At 39.4% G+C, this 21,351-nt stretch overlaps 1 protein-coding gene across 1 annotated transcript in view; it reads right to left on the bottom strand.

Moving 5' to 3' along the window:
* The window catches only part of LOC124798113 (protein disulfide-isomerase A3), a 35,174-nt gene extending 14,169 nt beyond the window's left edge, over positions 1-21,005 (bottom strand). The window contains exons 1-8 of the mRNA XM_047261370.1: positions 20,718-21,005; positions 20,507-20,594; positions 20,261-20,381; positions 19,949-20,174; positions 19,715-19,831; positions 16,733-16,833; positions 16,375-16,570; positions 6,408-6,639 (exon numbers count right to left, since the gene is read on the bottom strand). Of these exons, the coding sequence (XP_047117326.1) occupies positions 6,408-6,639; positions 16,375-16,570; positions 16,733-16,833; positions 19,715-19,831; positions 19,949-20,174; positions 20,261-20,381; positions 20,507-20,594; positions 20,718-20,989 (1,353 nt within the window). The 5' untranslated portion in view covers positions 20,990-21,005. The remainder of the gene's footprint in view (positions 1-6,407; positions 6,640-16,374; positions 16,571-16,732; positions 16,834-19,714; positions 19,832-19,948; positions 20,175-20,260; positions 20,382-20,506; positions 20,595-20,717) is intronic.
* Positions 21,006-21,351: the final 346 nt, after the last annotated feature.

Below are 21,351 nucleotides of genomic sequence, written 5' to 3'. Positions count from 1 at the left end.
TTTACCCCTTGGCATACGTGGGGAGTTAATGGCGCAGGCATCAGCTGAGCAATCCCTGTGTGGTCAGGAGCTACAACCTACAGGGTACATGGCAGCCCCACCACAACGGACTGGCTACCGTGCTGGATATCAGGTGCAAAGAAGTCCGTGGTCATCATTGACGTAGAAATCGACACTGCATAGAGCATAATGGAAAACGCACCCAGGAAGGTGTCCTCACCCAAGACATGGAGAATGGGCAGGACTGCAATGTGACGACAAGAAAGTGGGCTAAAGATCTCAATGCACAATGGACATGATGCACCTTGTAAGGCGCCCTTTCGCAATTGGCTCGCTCTTCGGGAAAATTTTGAAGAATGGAGGTCAAACCCTACAGGGGACCATCGCATAAGGCCAAAATATGTGAAAGTCCTTTTAAGTCGCTTTGTACGACAGGCAGGAATACCTCGGGCCTATTCTAACCCCCTGACCCACAGGGGGTGACAAACAGCATGCATAGCAACTGAGGAGAAAGGCAAGACGGTAGGACAGGGGTAGTTAAGCAGTTTCAGCATACAGACTCTCAACCAGGCTGGTGTAAAAGGCGCCCCGTGGCCAAATGGATGCCATGATGCTTGATAGTGATGAGACAGTGTAGAGGGATGGGCGTGCAGCTGCACAAACAAAGCACCCATAGTCAAGTTTCAAACAGGCAAAGGACCAGGAGGAGGGTGGTTCGATCGGCATCCCAGGAAATGCAACTGAGGACACCGGACAGAGGAATCACGCACAGCGGGCTGACTGGTAAGATACATGGGAGGACCAAGAGTTTCCTATCGAACTTGAGCCCCAGGAATTTCTTAGTTTTAATGAATGGCAGGCAACAGGCCAAAGATGTAAAGATAGTAGGAGCAACCACTTGCATTGCCAGAAATTCACACAGACAGGTTTGTCAGTGGAAAAGTAAAAGCCACTGTCGATGCTCCAGGAGTAAAGATGATCACGACACTGCTGAAGACACCATTCAGTGAGAAAGGTCCATGGAGAACTGCAAGAGATGGCAAAATCGTCAACAAAAAGGGAGCCCGAGATGCCCGATGGGAGACAGGCCATGATAGGGTTAATGGCGATAGGAAAGAGGGCAACACTCAGGACAGAACCCTGAGACACCATTTTCCTGGATAAAGTTGTCCGACACAGTAGAACCCACATGCACGTTGAAAACTATCTTGTAAAAATGCCTGAAGGAAACAGGGCAAGCAGCCACAGAAGCCCCTCATGTAAAGAGTACGGAGGATACCAGTTGTCCAGCAGGTGTCTTCGGACTTCTCCACATCAAAAAACATGGCCATAGTCAGCGATTCCCGCAGAAAACCATTCACAACATGGGTGGACAAAGTAGAGAGATGGCCAACTGCAGATCACTGTTCTCTAAATCCACACTGTGCAGTCGTCAGTAAATTGTGAGACTCTAGCCACCATACCAGCCAGGCACTAATCATAACATTCCATCACCTTGCCAATGCAGCTGGTAAGAGATGGGGCAGTAGTTAGAAGGAAGGTTTTTGTCCTTACTGGGCTTAGTTATGGGTGGGACTGTGGCTTCACACCAGCATCCGGGAAATGTGCCCTCTGCCCATATGCGGTTGTATGTGTTAAGCAGGAAGTGCTTGCCCGCAAGAGAAAGGTGCTGCAACATCTGAATGTGGATGGCATCTGGTACTGGGGCATAGGATCAGGATGAACTGCGAGAATGATCGAGCTCCCTCATAACAAAGACAACATTGTAGCACTCACGATTCTCAAAAGAAAAGGGTATCAACCAAGCCTCCTTTACTCTTTTCCAATGGAGGAATGTGGGGCGATCGTGGGAAGAGCTCGAAACTTTTGCAAAATGGTGGCCCAAGGTGTTTGAGATAGCAACAGCATCCACGGTAACATTGTCGGCTACTGTGAGGCTGGAAATGGGGGGTAATGGATCTTGGTCCCAGAGAACCGTCAGAGGTTGGACCACACAACAGAGCAAAGTGTGGTACTGTTAAAAGAAGTAGTGAATGAAATCCAGCTACATCATTTGCTATCCCAAAACCGCGATGACACTTTGCATGCATCTTTTTATAACAAATGCAGTTTCCCCATAATAGGATGATGGTTAAAGCCGAGGACACGTCTCCGTGGACAAACTGCAACGCGGTATGCCTCAGTCCACCAAGGGAATGGGTCACGACATGGTAAAGGAAAGTGGGTTGGTTGGAGAAGGGACCAAACTACGCGGTCATCAGTCCCTCCAACCTTAGATTAACTAAAACCGATAAAATCCCACATTAGGAGAGGGAACTACAATGTCCATGAAATGAGAAACTAATGACAGGGAAGAAAGGAAAAAGGCAGAAGAAGATGTGAGGGAAAGAAAGGGTAAAGGGAAGTGCGAGGAATGGAACGTTCTGCAGCTTTAACGGTAACACTGGTGAGAGTCCACCTGGTCATCACAAATGGGGAAATCTTGTCCTCCGAAGGTCGCCAGGGAGGAGTAAAGCTGACAGGCAGCCTTAGTAAGCTGCCATTTGGGCATGCACGCGGGTAGACAGTCAGCAAACAGAGCACACGGGAAATGGTTGCTAAAGTAGGTGTGTCAAAGAATGGACCATTCAAGTCTATGGACAAGCTGGGCAGTGCAAAAGGATAGGCCCAAATGGAAATAGGTGTGCGAGAAGTCAGAAAGTGTGCTCCAGTGTTAAGGCAGAAGAGGTTAAGATGGTTAAGGTCAGCCAAGACAGCACCTCTCTAACAGGTCCTGGTAGAACCCCAAGGGGGATGATGCACATTAAAGTCACCGAGTAGCAAAAAATGGGAAAGATAGCGGCCCAAAAAGCTGAAGGCAGTCTGCCCTGGTGACACAGAATGATGGAGGGACATAAACGGTACAGAGGGAAAAGTCAGGTGGGGAAGGAAAAGGCAGACTGCAAAAGTTTGAAGACAGGTAGTCAGGGAGGTGGGTTGACTACGAACATCATGCCATATGAGTTGCATGATGCCCCACGAGATGGAATGCCGACTTCAGGGGTAAGGTCAAAACGAACCGGGAAGAAATCTGAAAGCTCAAAGCTGTCGTGATGATGCAATTTTGTTTCCTGAAGGCAGAGTACAAGGGGATGCTGCAATGCTAAAAGCAGCCATAAATCCTCTTTGTGGGACTGAAGGCTACGAACACTCCACTGGAGGATAGTCATGATGAAGAGATGAAAGGGTGTCACCTTGGCGGCTACCGAGTGACAGCCTGTGAGGAGTCGCTGCTACAGAGCAGAGAAGCAGCAGCATCCTGCTCCATGGGATCCACAGAAGCATCGGCTTGTGTGTGCTGCCAGTCTGTGCAGTCCAATGCTGAAAAACGGTTGGTGGTACACAGTGGCGATAGAGGATGGCTGGGCAAAGGCATCATGTGGCAACCCTGTGAAAGAGGATCTTCGAGACAGTGAAGGGGAAGGGGGAGTACTACCCTTGTCTTTTCTGGCCTACCAATAGTTGGTGGTTTTGTCCCTTGAGGTGAGCGTTTGATGGCTCGTTGCACAGCTTGATGGGGAGATGGTGATGCTACCATGACACTGGGCAATTTCCCAACTTCAGAGCTGAATTTGAGGTCATATGTCTGAGTGGCCATGTCCTTCACGGAGCGAAGGGTAACACAAACATAACTGTAGGTGCCAGACAGGAGAATGCAGTGTTTGCGAGTAGCCAATAACTTTTGAGCGACTGGGTAAGACACTTTTTCCTGTACCTGAATCTCTGACAGCCCGCTCATCAACATACACAGGACAATCCCAAGAGCAGGTGGTATGGCCGCCATTGCAGTTTATACAGCAGGGTATTGACAAGATGTTCTAGTGTGGTTGAAATTATGACACTGGTAACAACGCATCAGGTTCGGAATGTACGGTCAGACCGATAATTTCATAGTCTGCTTTGACCTTGGACGGAAGCACCATGCTATCAAAGGTGAGGAAAAGAATGTGGGTGGGCACTAAGGAGAAATCTACTTTTTCGTTGCACGATGGACAGCAATGACACCCTGATTAGAGAGATAAGATTGGTTTTCGGCCTCAGACTGTCGAGCAGCCTAGAATAAATAACACCACAGGAAGAATTCAACATTCTGTGGGCCTGGAAAGTAGAAATGTTTGACTTAATTTCATTCCTCATAATTGACTGTGCCATTCGCTGTTTGAATAATGAAAATCTGTCGGTTACATATTTTTTTCATGCTTTGCACGTGTTCTGCCTCTTCCACTGTAGTTGCCTTTTTGAAGTTACAAGGTATACTGTGCCTCTTCCATTGTGCTTCTCACACATACGCAAACCATCACTCACACTGTTTGTCAAACATCACAAAAAACACTTACGTGAGTATTAGCACTTGACAATGAGGATAAATTCTCTGAACACATCATGCTAAACATGAAAAAATACATAACTTGTGCAGTGTACATTATTTAAAGCAGAAACACCCGAGCAACACAAAGAGAGCAACGGTGTCAACTTGTACTACAGGTGGACAAACAATGAAACACGGAAAATATGCACTTGAGTAATGCATAGATGTCACAATGAGCACAAGGTGGAGACTGTTTTAAAACAAACAGTTGTGGTCCATCAAGATATCCGTATTCGAACGGATCTACTTACTTCTATCAGACACAATGCCAAGTAAAGCTTGGCAATGGCAGGAGACATTGCACAAACTGTTCTAACTTTTAATGATTCAAATCTGCTGAACAGAGCCCTGGTATCAAAAAACCTAACCACTTAATGTTTGTAAACACTTCGGTCTTTACTCAAAAGCTAATGCCATGCCAGCATCATTTTATAGCATCATTTTATATCAATCAGGACCGTTTTCCTTCTTGAACACTGTTCCATAAATCAAATCCCAGGAAAATTATAAATACATTTACTAAAAAAAAAATGCGTGTGAATTAGCACTGAACATAGGAAATTTCATGAAGTAAAAAAATGTAAACTGAAGGAAAACATTAATTCTGGGAATGTAGAAGTGGGATTATTCTGTATTTAAAAGTAAGGAGTTTTTGTTTGAAAAAATGTTTTTCTCTAAACAAATTCTTCAACAAAGACATAAGACTATTTCCCAAATATTTCTGTGTTAATGTGTGTTGCTGCTTTAGACCGTTCATGTTCTTGAAGCCACAAGAATCTTCTTTATATTTTATGACTCAATGTCTGTTTACACAATATCTGAAAATTGCATTTCTGATCTCTGTATGGGATTGTCAAATGTTTGACTCATTTTACCTCCATGCACTATCAAGCAATAATGGACCTACAGAATATGTACTGCAATAATATAAAATTATTTTATACTGAGGCAGTGTTTACTATCAGCAGATTATACACTATGTTGAACACCATTCTAAACATACCAAACGTGCACAAATCAGTACTAGTTTATCATTTCAGTCATTTCCGTATCACAACCCATGTTACACCTCATGAAATTATTATCTGGACAATTCAATTGAAGTGTTAAAATTTTCATCAACATATAATCAATGTTTAACAATGTGCCATAATCCAAAAATCAGCCTTCTGGTACTGACCATAATGTTGGTCAAATGGTACCTGTTGATTATCTGCAATATCAGACTTTACCTCCATGGTTGGTGGGTAGCCTAATACACGTAACTTGTCACCTCATCCTTTTGTGCACCAACTGCTAAATACAGAAAATCTGTGTTCTTTTATTGCAGGTCCTCGCAGCAATGTTTTCTTGTACAATTCCATAAATATTTTATTGGTCCCCATTTATATACTGAGAAATAGCAATTGCAATAAAATAAGAGAAATCAGAGTGCACAGACAGACTCAGGTTATTCAGTATGGCTACATGCTAATCTGAAGGTTGAATGATCAAGGAATTCGAAGTGGTTCTATGAATCTGCCGCCAAACACTTAAATTTCTGAATTGGAAAGTAATCGTAAAGATGTAGCATGGGTTCTGCAGACATGCCCTTCCTTGTTGCAAAGCCTCATTTACAACATGAATTGTTGCTTCCAAAAGTTTATATTGAATAAAACAAGCAAAGGCAGCTCCAGAGGCAGTCTGATTCTGGATTAGTACTGTCCTGTAAGTTTCAGCTGCAAATCTGTCACATAACACTGAAGTTCCAGATCCTTTCTTAATGTACTAACCAATTGATCTATCCATTCCAATTACCAATAAAAAAGTCTCTCTCTCCAGTTCAAATTCCAAACTGTTACTTTCACATCGAGTTCTGCCTGAATACCTACGAAATGCACCAAAATTTCACGAGAGAAAATAAAGAGATGAGATTTTCTTTTATCCTTCTGGCTGGCAACCAGATTCTGAACTTCAATAACAATGAAAAATATAACAAAGTCACATGGTTTACATTTACCTTCTCTCCCAGCTCATCATAAACTGGTGCCAGCTTCTTGCAATGTCCACACCATGGAGCATAAAATTCTATAAGTGTGTCTTGTCCATTATTGGTCACAATTTCATCAAAATTTTTGGCCACAGCTATTTTTACAGGTCCATCATTATCTTCAGGAATTGGCTCCGATTTCAGATAAGGTTCTAATTTATCATCTTTCAAGTTATTCAAGAATTTTTCAAATGTCTCCATCCTATGAAAGTGATACAAAATAAATAAGGGCAACATTTGTAATCGATAATAAAAACATAATTACATGAAACATGTTGACTGATTAACTGAATACCATCACACTTTGATATTTGTAGGGATATTAACATGAAAATGCATTCAGTAACAACTTATTGACTGAAGGGAGTGAATATGTCTCTTACAGAAGCTGCAGTACGTACTGTAGTATTACACTGCAACCACCTCTCCAAAACTACGTGTGAAACACTGTCAACTCTATAAACATTGTCAAGTTTCTGGAGTCTGTAAAGACCAAATGAAACTTTTTCATCACACCCCAAAATATTTTGTCACCATTCCACACAGATAGTTAATAAATAATCATGAAGGAACTGATAGCTTCAACAGAATTTGATATGTCAGCCACAATTAGGAAATCATTCTTCAAAGTGTAATATGATTGTTACTTTTGAAGACCTCATGAATAAAACACTGTGTGGCAGTAACAGCCATTGATAAGCCAAATATGCAAGACAAAAATTTATTTTTAGACGATAACTCACTCAGAAAGGAGATTGCACACTAAACTTAGATCCATTATATTTAGGGTCCTTACAAAACAGAACCAACTCCAGAGACAAAAGATTTTAAGAAGAATTGAATAATCAGATCAAAGCAGGATCATTCGTGACAAATCTGACAATCTCAAACCGGTGGAAATTGTTAATGTGAAGACTTTGCACATCAGTTAATTCCTAAATTTAATTACCATCAGGGGTACGTTTAACTTCATGTACCTGTACTGTGCAGTGACTAAATTAAATAATGGTTAACTTTGCTGCCTTCAGTGTGGAAGGACCTGGGTCATTCCTAGTACATCAGATTAGGTTTCTTCTTTTTTTAAAAAAGGTGGGGAGTTCTGGTAGGGGGTCACCCAACCTCTGTGGGGCCAAATGAGGAGCTGTTTGAATAAAGCAGCAATGCATGATCAGGATTCACTTACTGACAATAACAGCTGGAGAGGTTGGCAACATGCTGATCATTTGTGCCACAATCTTTGATTGCTCCTCATGCTTCATTGTAAGCATCAAAGTCTACTGTCTAGGCCTAATGCCTAAACCACAAGTGGTGGTTATGTTCACAAAAACATGTAAATATTTATGGCCATAACACCATTTCCAAACAACACAACCAATAATAATGCTAAAGCTATGCTATCCATTAGCTTCAAAAGAAACTACTGTCAATAGACACACAAAAGAAAAAACTATACCAAGTTTTGAAAATGTTAGTTCCTTCCTAAGGGAGGAAAATGGGGTAGATTGTGGACAGTTAAAACAGAGGGGTAGGTCACTCACAGGGTACCACTTGTGAGATCTTTCCCTGTCTTCTATATGCAGCCCCTACAAACTGGGGTCCGAGGTGATCTACTTCTAACCATCACCAACCTATTCGTTTTCCTTCCCTGAGGGAGGACTCAACTGTTTCCAAAGGTGGAATAGTTCTCACTACCATTGTGTGTACAGGTAACACAGAATTTAGTATCCTGAAGGCAAATTCAACCCAGGGTGTCTGTCTCCTTATAATTTTATGGTTGCGTAATTCAATGCATTTTTGCAGTTATTTTAATGAAGGAACTAAGTAATCCAAGGTTATCAAAACTGAAGATACAAAACTTTTTATGCAGATATTTTCGTGTGCCTTTTCACTACTGGTTCCAGACATTCTGGTGTTTAAACATTATACACTGAATAACATAACATATAACAGAAAGGAACTTAGAAACTACGGAATGTTACCAACTGAAAAATCATCCACAATTGGCTGTGGTAACTGATAAAGCACAAAAACAACAAACATGAACAGAAGTGGAGGAACAACCGAGTGCATTATCCTGCTGGGTATTGCAAAATTAACTCTCTAGTAAATGCCTGGATGATAGCTAGAAATGCAACAATGGTAATATGTAGGAGATAATCATGTTTTATTTACTGCAAAAGAACAAATTATCTGCCAAATCTGAGCAAGTCAAATCACTTTCATTCCCTCAACCACAGTACACAGTGAGTCACTTTCCTGAACAACCTAATTGCACCTGCCCATGCAATTTCATCATAATAAGGAGACCAGGTCAATAAACATAGCCTACCACTGCAGGAACAGTGAACTGTTCAGTACCAGTTTGACCCATGACATCATCAAAATTGTGAATGATGTCATACACACAACCATAATGTGCACACTATTTCTTAACACATTAGTAATATATAGGGTGAGTCAGGAGGAAAAGTACATGCTTTGAGGGGTGATAGTATTCTGAACAAAAAAAAAATTTCATATGGAATTACGCCCTATTCTGAATGGTTTCCGAGGCAGATCACATTAAATATCACTTATTTGTTTTTCTTGAATAACTAAAGCCACATGCTCCCACAAAAAATGTGTCACTGTACAAAATTAAACTATATTAAATTTCCTATTCATTTTTCTCTGTAACTAATAGCTTGTGTGAAGAGAGCACTAGAATGTTGAAAAACTCACTCGACACATGTACTATAGCTTACGTAGTTTTTGTTGGCCATTTTGAGATAGTTTCCCCGACTTGATAGTCCACAAGTGTCCCATATCAAATTGTTCATCTCAACTTGCTCTACAGTACTGTAGTACATCGTAAACAGTGACAATGTTTGGCAGTACAAAAAATAAATAATTTTCTGTACTGTCACTTTTTCACTGTTTACAATGTACCACAGCAGTGCAGAGCAAGCTGAGACAAACAGTTTGATACACGAGACTTGTGGTCTATCAAGTCGGTAAACTACCTCAAACTGGCCCACAAAAACTACGTTAGCTACAGTGCAAGGGCGTCGAGCAAGTTTTTCAACTTTCTAGTGCCCTCTTCATACAAACCATTAGTACTGGAGAAAAAAATGAATAGGATGTTTTTGTAAGAAATTCAATATAGCCTAATTTTGTAATGCAACACATTTTCACTGGAAGGTGAGGATTTTGAGTTATTCAAGAAAAATGTACAAAAGTCTTTAAACCTTTCTGCAATTCCAAATGGCCTCATTAAGTATTCCTGGCTGTTTTGACCTTCCCAATGCTTCAATGATACTGTTTGGCATCGCTTTGCGTAGTTCCAAGTTTGGCCAACAGATCACAGTTGCATTTGCTTTTGCAGCTTGCCGTTTGTTTGAAGTGTAGAACAAAAAAGCATCGCGAGTTTTGCTATTACATTTTTGAGTGAACAAGGATTGTTGTGTATAGTTTTATTCTGTGTATACTGAAATTCTTGGTTATGGAACGAACTTTACTAGTTCCTCAAGGGCAAGGGAAAGAAATACGGTAAGTTTACAATAGTTAGGTATACTTTTTTTTCAGTACTTATTAAGAAATTGCTAATGACGCTATTTGGAGTCACTGACGCATTGGTATGTATGAGGTATGCAAAAATGAATTTGTATCGAAAGAGTGAGTTGTGTTTATTCTAGTATTTCGTAGTTTTCATTCTTGCATCATATTTTATTTATAGGTTAAGCGTGGAAAACATGAAGCTCTACAGGATGATGAAATTCTTTTTCTTCTGTGTGGTGATGACTGAAACACCAGATGACGAAATTGTTTCGGATGATGAAAGTGACTATGATCCATTGGTACAGCAAGTATTGCCTCTACAGACAGAACCTGAACTGGACAGTTTAGAAGAAGCTCTTACTGATGATGAAACAAATCTATCTGTAAGGCTCGAAAATTTAGGAGCAGGAAATGCAAACTGCCTGAGCTATACATGGATGTGCTGTGCAGTGTTCGGATCCACTAAGTGAAGAATATTCTCCCCTCCAATATTTTGAAAGTTTTATTGATGAGACTATAATTGACAATTTACCATATTTACTCGAATCTAAGCCACACTTTTTTCTGGTTTTTGTAATCCAAAAAACCACTTGCAGCTTAGAATCGAGTGCAAAGTAAGCAGAAGTTCTGAAAAATGTTGGTAGGCGCCGCCACAAGTAACTTCTGCCGTCGAATATATGTAGCGCTACACAGGCATGCTTTCAGGCACTAAGGTAAATACTGGCACCAAAACCTCTGCATCAGTAAATAAATTAAAAAAAGGTGGAAGACAAGTTTTTTTTCTCCACCCCGAATTTCGACCACTGCATTTTCATACATTACCCAATGAAGTAAATACAAATTCTGTATTGTTCATCTTCGAATGTAGCAGCATTCCAATGTACTATGAAAATCCAACTGGCAAGACTGTTTGGGATGTTTGTCAATATGGCCAACTCTACGTTCTGAATTTTTTCCTAGCTGTCAGAAGAGATGGTTGCTAGTAGGAAATCTTATGAATTGTGAATCACATTCAGTATTCTCTTCATCATAAGAATAATAATAATACAAATATAAACATTTTGCCATGTATTCTTTCGTGTTTGCTGCTATCTCATTTAAATCCTGTCTGCCTAATAAACTACGAAACTAGAGTGAGACAACAGCAAACAAGGAAGAATATACATTTCATGTCATGTTTATTTTCGTATTATTCTTATGCCTAATAGTGACACAGTCAGAAATGCAGCACGGCAACTGACTAGATGTTTGAATCTAAGATGACTAATTTCTGTGCAGAATGTAATGTACAAAAGAGGCGTCTGCAAAGATTTTCAAATGCAAAAAATTTTTCGCTAAACTCTTGTTCAGAACATCTATCATACGCAGTCTATTATTTGGTTCTTGTTGATCATTATCAAAGAAAGGAGCAGTGTAAGTAACAAGAAATACCAGTCTCTTGCCATTGTTTCGCCAATGAGACGTTTCCTCTCCATTTTCTTTTAATTGTAAGCGGCAGTAGCGTGCACAAAAGCAAGCCATGCCACGAGCAGCGACAGGCCGTAAACACTCGTCATCAGAATGCGACAAACAATGCATGACAGTACAGTAATACATTTTCAGCTTAGAGTGACGTAAACACCTATACCGAAGAGAACGGCACTTATCACATCAAAGAAAAATAAGCAATCAATTCAAACCAGACGAGGCACGTGAAAAAGGAAGGGTACCCATATAAATACGGACAGAGCACCTGACGCATAGCAATGGCTAACTGGTAAAGCTTACCTGCTAAGCTTACGACTCAAACCAAACTACTGTAGCTGTATCATCATTCATTCGACCTAAATTGTGTCTCATATTACAATGAACCAACTTTGTTTCGATTTGCAGGTGCGGCCTAAAACTTTTCCCTCCCCTTGAATTTCGAGTCTCAAATTTCAGATGCGGCTTAGATTCAGGAAGTTTTTTCCTTGTTTTCGAGTCATTTTTCAGGTGCGGCTTAAATTCGAGTGCGACTTAGATTCGAGTAAATATGGTAGTTAAACAGACAAATCTATACTCTGGTTGGTTGGTTGGTTTGTTGGTTTTGGGGAAGGAGACCAGACAGCATGGTCATCGGTCTCATCGGATTAGGGAAGGATGGGGAAGGAAGTCGGCCGTGCCCTTTCAGAGGAACCATCCCGGCATTTGCCTGGAGTGAGTTAGGGAAATCACGGAAAACCTAAATCAGGATGGCCGGACGCAGGATTGAACTGTCGTCCTCCCGAATGCGAGTCCAGTGTCGAACCACTGCGCCACCTCGCTCGGTAAATCTATACTCTACTCAAGTGTTAGGACAAAGTATAAACACTAGTGCCAATGAAATAAGACAGTTCATTGGAATTCATTTACTAAGTGGTATTTTGAGCGTGCCGAGTTACAAGATGTATTGGGAAAATGAGACAATATATAATCAGATAGCTGACGTGATGCCACTCCACCAATTTTACAAGTTGAGGAGGTATTTGCATGTGAACAACAATGTAAATATGTTACCCAGGGACGACCCTCATCATGACAAGTTGTTCAACATCAGGCCTTTTTAGATCAACTACAGAAAAATTTTCTAAAAACTGATGTTTAAGAACACAACAGTATTGAAGGACTCATTCCACTGAAATCACATCTCTGTGCCAGTATATAAAATCAAAGCCACACAAATGGGGCATAAAAGTATTTGCGCGAGCTGGTGGGGTGGCTACATTTATGATTTTGAAGTGTATGTTCGGAAGGGAACGAACAATGCAAGTAATCCTGAGTTAGGAATGATTGGAAATGTAGTGATTCGGCTGATTGGGAAATTGCCTTGGCACACCAATTTCAAACTCCTTATGGATACTGGTTTACTTCCCTCAACCTAGAAGAAAGCTTAGAAATGAAGGAATATATTTTATGAGAACCATCAGAATAAACAGATTGGGTGGATACCGTCTGAAAAGTGATGCAGAGATAAAAAAAGAAGGCAGAGGAACCTGTGATTATCATGTAGATGAAAAAACAAAATTATAATTTTGAAATGGTATGACAATGAAGCTGTCCACCTGATTTCTACTTATAAAGGCAAGGAACCAGTTGAAAATGTGGATCGTTGGAGTAAACAAAAACAGATTGTATATAGACATTCCCTGTCCCAACATTGAGCAGGAGCATAATATGCACATGGGAGGAGTGGACCTACATGGTATGTTGGTCCAAATATACAGAATAAACATAAAAAGCAAGAGGTACTACCTGAGAATTATTTTCCATTTCATAGACATGGGTTGTGTGAACAATTGGTTGCTTTATGGGCGACATTGCACTCAGAAAAATGAGAAACACACACCACTTCTGAAGTTCTGAGCAGAAATATCAAGTGTCTTGCTGAAGAAAGGAATTGGTACACCTGCAATAAAAAGGGGCCATCCAGCCACAGACTCTCGAACTCTACCTGCTCCCAAAAGAAAGCCTACGGCAATTGGCCCAGTTGCTGACATGCACTTTGACCAAACAGGACACTGGCCAGAGCATTTAGAGTCAAAATATAAATCAATAAAAAATCAATTTTGTAGCATGGTTTTGAGTTAAAATAAATGAAAGGTTCAAAGAAACAAGCTGTTTTATATCTTAACAAAACAAAGAGTTTTAACACTTGCTAATAAACTTAATAAACTAAGAAATTAGTTCATGTATTTATACTGACTATTTTATACCTAAGTAATACTTACAGTGGATTTCTGTGACAATGATGCTATTTGGAATCATTTTATTTATTATCAATAGCTTCAAGAGAACTTTTGCAATGGATATGGCATATGTGCAACAAATACAGTAAATATTCATCACAAAAAATGCACAAAGGGTTAAATGTGTTCTATCTCTGAAACCATTCACAATAGGGCATATGTCCATATTAAGTTTTTTATTAAGACTCACTAATACTATCACCACTCAAAGCATGTACCTTTCCTCCCAACTCACCCGGTATAAACCAATATGTGACTGGGGAAGCTCAGCTGCTTTGGGTATAAATAAACTAGTCAAATGCCCTTACCCAGTATGAAAACATTCAATAACCTCACATAAACACTGCAAAACATCAATAAATGCAAATTAAGTGAATTTCTCTATGTAAAATTGGCTTTATTTGCTTCACACAATATGTACAGCTATAGTGAACTACACAATACCCACCAACAACGAAGCAATGATAAAACAAATAGTAGGTCATTCTGAGAGCACAGCTGGAATAGTTAACTGTCATTTACTCATATACCTAAAAAACCAAGCAACAAGCCACAGTACACCACAAAATCTCTGGACTGATAAATTCATAGGAACACACTTACCAGTCAGAAACACCATTGTCATTTTAAAAAAAATCACAAAGGAAACATAGAACAGAATATGCAAACCAACGAAAAATGATAAATACATGCACCATCCAGTCTCAACAGCTACCAACCAATATCTGTTTTTCTTGAACAAACAGCATGCCATCTAAAATACCAAAAACAAAAGAACACTATTTGAAATATTCCATAAACAAAAATGCTTCCCACTGCCCCGTACTATTCCTCCCCGACCACTCCAAAAATCTACAACCCAAATCCCAATAAAAAATTAAACACATACCAACACCAATCATCGCCCAAAACTTTCCAATTACATATTTTTCCTGTAACTTTTTAAAAGGATTGAAACGGGTAGCGATCATCTGTCATGTAGTCTTGCCCTGACAGTACTGACCAAAACGACTCTACAGTAAAACTGATTTCATGGCCCCCAGTACCCCTTGATATCATTTAGGTTAGAAACACTGTACAATTGCTTAAAAACCCTAAAAAGCAGGTCATAAAAACCATACTGCAGATGGCAAGCCCTAATTTTTGAAGGCACATGCTGCTGTTTATCTCCACAAGTTGTCTTCCTGATATGGCACAAAGGAAATATGGAAGCGTCCGATCCCGCCCGTCTGCTTTAACCCATGATGTCACAAATATGGCGGAAACGACCATAAACCACAATTCCATTATGGCGCATATAAAGTCGTTACGTACACATTATGAGGACGAAAATACATCGAAAAAAAAAAAAACACACACACACACACACACACACACACACACACACACACACACACACACACACACACGTTCCACAAAAAGCCTAATGACACTAACGGGGCAAGAACGGGGCAAGTGCGGGAAATAAGGGGTTTTTGGGTGGGGACAAATTTAGACACCCACCACCATACAAAACCACGCAAAACGACAAAAAAACCGACATCACAAAACTCCCCAAATACCACTAAACACAATATCATTTGGAATCTGACACTTCCCTTGACCTATATAGCTCAACAGCAGCTCCCGATCCCATAAATTAGGACCTAACACTTCCCTTGACCTATATAGATCAAAAACATCTCCCGATACCAATACCAACATTCACAGCCACACATTGGGATCGAACACTTCCCTTGACCTGTTATCCTTACAACATCTCCACATACAGCCGTCCCTGGTCCGAGACGCCGGAACTTTAAGTAATCCTCATTTCTTCACAACGTACTGAACACGTCACGATTTCATCCAAAAATCCGAATAGTTGAAGAAATTTTACTAGAGACAATGCACTGTCCCCCATCACAACCAACAACCGAAAACTGTTGATCCATACCTACCAAAGACATAAAAAAAGCAATTTACCAAAATTCACACACGACGCCACACTCGCAAACTAAACCAAAAACATCACCTAACACACCACCAGAGAGCACCACCGATTGCATCAAAACGACACCTACAAACACGTCACTCTCACAAACTAAATTCCACGCCGTCGTGACGTCACACACCACAACAGCTTTACGTCACATGACTAAGCCGACGGGTGGGATTGGACAATTCGGTCGACCCAGCACAAATTATTGTGTGGTGCAGGCTGCATAAACCTAACATACTCAGATTTCCAGCATTTCTGACATTTAATGTACACAGCCAATACACCAGATTTTTGCAGGAACAGCACAGTACAAAACATTTCATGCATTTCCTCATTCAACATGCAGATGATATGCATGTACCAGTAGGACACATGACAAATTTACAAAACATCTGTTGGACAATTTAGAAGAATCAACATAGCCAACAACATTCTAGACATATAAATGTCTTACAAGATAGTGTTACATCAAACACCTACTTCAAAAAGACCTGACAAATCCAATGAGGCATAATAATAGTTTGTCACAAGGTTACTTATAAACCAGCAATAAACACATTCAGTTAACAACCCACCACTGCTGACAATGCATTTTTAAGAACTAGACAAACTGATCTTTCAATGACATTTAGACTTCCATTCCAAGACAAAAGCAAACATGCAATTTACTTACGAAAAATCATCCGTAAGGACAAACTTCTGATTCTTCGCATTACGAGCAAATATGACTGGCTTGTCACCTTTCACATAATCAAAACCAAATTCATTCAGTTCATGCTGGAAATCATCTTTAGCACTTATTGCAAAATTGAAAACTGAAGCAAAGCTCTTTGCAACCTTCAAGATTCTATTACGCCAATAGTTGGTGCCTGAAATGTAAGAAAAGCAGTACATTCAAATATAGCATACAAAAACATTAACAAAGAATGTTAAAGTGAGGTTACAAACTTCTTCCAATCTCATGACAACCTACACGAAATTACAGTTCTTGTATGTATGACCACCAATTTACTATGGTACATTCTACGTACCTTTAGGATTCTTGACGTAGTCAACTCCATAGTAAGCAACCACGAGAGGATTCTTGAAATCCTGGGTATTATCCCTCTGACGATGCCCCACAAGACCATGGCTGTAATACAGTTTTTTTTTTTAATTGTTCACTCTCACAACCAACTACAGCAGCACTGAATTTATAACTACAATACTGAAGCCAAACTCATTGTTGAAATGCAAAGATATGTCATTGTCACACTGATTTAGTTACACATTCCACTAACTGAAGAATTCTCAATGCTGAACACAACAGCGATTATACATGGCTAAGCAGGTAAGTTAGGTTCAGTTACTTCAGCAGCTATATCTTACTGTATAATGAAGCTGTGGACTGGGATAATGTAAATCTGTAGCTGAAAGGCAATATTTCAGAGCTTTTTTTATTTATGTTCCTAGTCACCACTTAACACCTTCACTGTACTGGGTTACCTTAAATGAAATAGACTTGGCCACATGAATTGTGTGTGAAGAAACATACTGATTGAAGAAAAATGAGCTATTTACCTACAACAGTAGCAGCTTCCAAGTCAGTTCATTTATTTGCCACATTGTAGCAAATAAAAAAAGGATTTGAGAAAATGAACTTCAACAAAACAGTGAAACATAAATGTAAGAAACCACGCAAAAAGTTGACAAAGGGATAAACGTATCTTGTAAACAGATAAGGGCAATGTATCTTATAGCTAGGAGGAGTAATGGTTCAGCAACAGCCCAACATTGTAAAAACTATGGCACTGTATTAAGACAAGTTATTAACAAATCCTGAAGTATGGCATTATGTCCAAGATTAGTGCCTATGGTACTAAAATTGGAACAATTTGGAATATAGTTTAAAGGGAAACAGGGCAACCGAGAGCACAGGAAAAATATTTCTATGAAACTCAATGAAAAGTTTTAACAAAAAGACAGAACTAGAAAATATTTTTAATAAACATTTTTAAGTGTTGTAAAGAAAAGAGCTGTTCATCAGAAAATGCAAAGCAGTACACGGGAGAGGCACTACTTATGAAATTCGATAAAATTGAAGTTCAACCCATCTCTCCTACTGAAATAAGGAAAATAACTTCACTGAAATGTAGAAGCTCACATGGAGCTGACATTTCCAACAGAGTACTAAAAGCTTGTTCCCAACATACGTAGGATTCTCAGCCACATATGTAGAGGCACACTGAAAACAGGCATTTTTCTGAGTATACAAATATGCTACAAGGCTTTTGCCTGTGTGAATCATGAAATTCTTCTAGATGAGTTCATGTATTGTGGTATGAGTAACAGTGCACAAATGGTTTAATTCATATTTAACTGGAAGACTGCAGAAGATTGATAAATTAACAGCACAGAATATCTGCAAGAATCAGCAGTCCTCCAAATGGGCAGACACCAAGAATGGTGTTCTTAACATATAATAATGATTAGCCACTCAATATTCATGAAGATGCACAGTTCTTTTAGCTGACAATACAAGCATTGTAATCACCCCCAACAAACAACTCGCTGAGGAAATTGTAAATGTCCTTCACAAAATTATGAAGTAGTTCTCTGAAAATGAACTCATAGCAAGTTTTGAGAAAAAACAGTATATACAGTTCTGAACAGTAAATGGTATAGCACCATTTGTAAATATAGACTTAAGTTCTTGCTAAAGCAGAAATTCAAAATCCTTGGGTGTATCAATTTATGAGAAATTTAATTTGAAGAAATACATTGATGATCTGCTCAGCTACTTATGCTATCAGGGTTATCGCAAATTTTGGTGATAAGCATACATCAGCAAATTAGCCTACTATGCCTATTTTCATTCATTGCTGCCATATGGCATCATATTTTAGGGTAATTCATTATTAAGAAAAAAAAATACCCATTGCAGAAACGCATGTAATCAGAATAATAGCTGAAGCCCACCAAAGATCACCTTGCAGGCATTGATTTAAGGAACTAGGAATATTCACAGTACCTTCACAATACATATATTCACTTTCGAAATTTGTTATTAATAACATATCCAAGTTGAGAAATAACAGCAAAGTGCATAGCTACAACACTAGAAAAAAAAGGATGGTCTTCAATTCGAATGGCACAGAAAGGGGTGAATTCGCTGCCACACAAGTCTTTCATCATTTACCAAGTAGCATTAAACGCCTCTCAGATAGCCAACCAGCATTTAAAAACAAATTGAACCCCTACTCAAATTAATTTTTAAGATACCAAACAGTAATGGTGATATGTGAAACCTTATGTTAAACTGATGTTCACCATAATTTCGAAATGCCACGTTCATGAACTACGGAACAATTATTAATGTGATGTAATGAGAACGGCACAATTTTTTTGCCATGCCTACATGACCCACTAATAACAGAATTGAAATAAAGTAAATTCATGAGAAGATGTTCTCTAAAGCTGGGGATGCTCTGGACACACATTCTAGGATCGAGTGTTATGATAGGCGCCCCCTTAAATCCTTGTTGTGACAACTTGTGTACCATGAGGTGTAGGTGTAGGTTAAGCCAACGAACGTCAATGTTCAATGAAGATTGATCTGTAACAGACTAATATTTACATTCACGTCATTTAACCACACTCCATTTCCAATGCACTTCTAAAAACTAAAACCGCATGGTACATTCAGAAAACTTATATTTAGGTACTGGACAAGTCTACGGTGACTTGTTTCATGCATATTATGCAAATATACATAAAAAAAATTACAATGAGGTGCACAAAGTAGGTAAGATACCACGTCTTATGCTCAAATTTGAGGACAGCAATGAAACTCATATGCGGTTTTCCTTTGTGTACTTAATACCCCTTGGTAAAGACAGAAAAATACATGGATGTACAAGTTTTTGAGGCCCCGAGTCCTCTGTACAGAAAAGTAAGATAGTAACTAACACTACTTATGTTGCTATCAGCAAATACAGTGAATTCTGAATATGGGGATCCAGTTATTTACTTACTACTCTCTGTTGATCCAGGATTCGATATTTTCTTTCTTTGCTTCTCCATCATATGTAACAGTGTCTGGTTCAAATTTATTGTGCAAGTGCTTTGGTCTGTACAGTACAATGCCATCACTGGAAAAAATAAATTCATTTACATTACTGCACTATATAATTGTCCGTTGTGTTCATGTGTTCAGTTACGACACTGTTATACAAACATATGACACGCCTGACAAGTTTAAGATTTACCTTACACCTTTCTTCAACAAGTCTCTGTTTGATGTATGACCAAAACGCACTTTTTCGCGTAATTTATCTGCTACCTTGAGGAATGCTAGCTTTAAATCGGATTCCTTTTCAAAGAAACCCACAACTGCCACATCATCTTTCGAAATAAAATCTTCGAAGGCTTCTTCTGATAACAAATCCTTAGAACTTGGCCCGACTTGTGCTTTCAGGTACTTCACAATACCAGCTGTAAAAAAATATGCTCGTAAATTAACTCACTGAAGAAACTACAGAATCGTTAACGCAATGGAAACTACAGGGTGTATTACAAACCTGCTTCCCTGGGACCACTATAATCTTGAGACAACTCTCCATTGCGGAAAATTTTCAACGTGGGATATCCAGTGACACTGAATTTGTTACAAGTTTCTTTTCCTGCTTCCGTACAGTCTACCTGTAATTTGGAATTGGTCCACATGAGCCAATCACTTCAAAATAATTGTAAATATTATATGCGGTGTTGCTTATACACAACGATTAAAACTTACTTCGTAGTAAACAACGGATTAAATACTTTACCTTGGCTAACGTAACGGGTGGATCGTTGTCTTTTATTATCCCAGCTGCTTTGGCATATTCTGGTTTAAGTTTTTTACAATGACCACACCTGCGGCATAAAAATAACGATTGCTACACAACATTTTCATATGTACATGACAATCATCCACACAATTATGTGCGTCCCTATGATCTGCTTAGTATCCTAGAAACAGCATAGTAAACAACTTACCATGGTGCATAAAACATCACAAGCATCGTTTCATGTTCTTGTACACGAGTTGAGAAATCTTCGTCAGTCAATTCCAAGACATCCTCTTCGGTAGCTAGCACGGCACATGCAAGCGCAAGTAACAACAAGTACCTCAACATTTTTACAACTATTCTGCAACCACCTACTCTTACACCCTTCCACAGTTTTAATCTCCAACGTACGTGGCTTCTCTCAATCTGACAACCGGCAATACGGGGGCTTTCGGGAATTCTGTGTTGTCGGATTCCCATTGGTCCACACTGTCCACAGTTGCTATACTACGCAGCAATCAAAGTTTTCTCATAGTTTTAATCGCAGAGAAGAGTTTGTGCATGTGTGTTTTTTTTATGGGCCTTCAACGGCTAGGTTATCAGCGCCCTTTCGAAAAGTAGTAAAAACGAATGTGGTTACAATTGTGTAAAACAAGCAAGAGTAAGTTTTACATAATTACACTCACTCTCTCCCAACCACACTCACACAATCACATTACCTATCCCTATCCTTTAAGAGAGCGCAGATATGCGCAGGAGTTATAAAACTGTCAATTAATCTCAAGTAATACAAGAATAAACCCAAAATAATTACACATGAATATGTGGCTGGCTGATCACTT

The sequence above is a fragment of the Schistocerca piceifrons genome, chromosome 5, assembly GCF_021461385.2.
Source record: "Schistocerca piceifrons isolate TAMUIC-IGC-003096 chromosome 5, iqSchPice1.1, whole genome shotgun sequence".
NCBI lineage: Eukaryota > Metazoa > Arthropoda > Insecta > Orthoptera > Acrididae > Schistocerca > Schistocerca piceifrons.
This window is presented reverse-complemented; position numbering and strand designations above follow the sequence as displayed.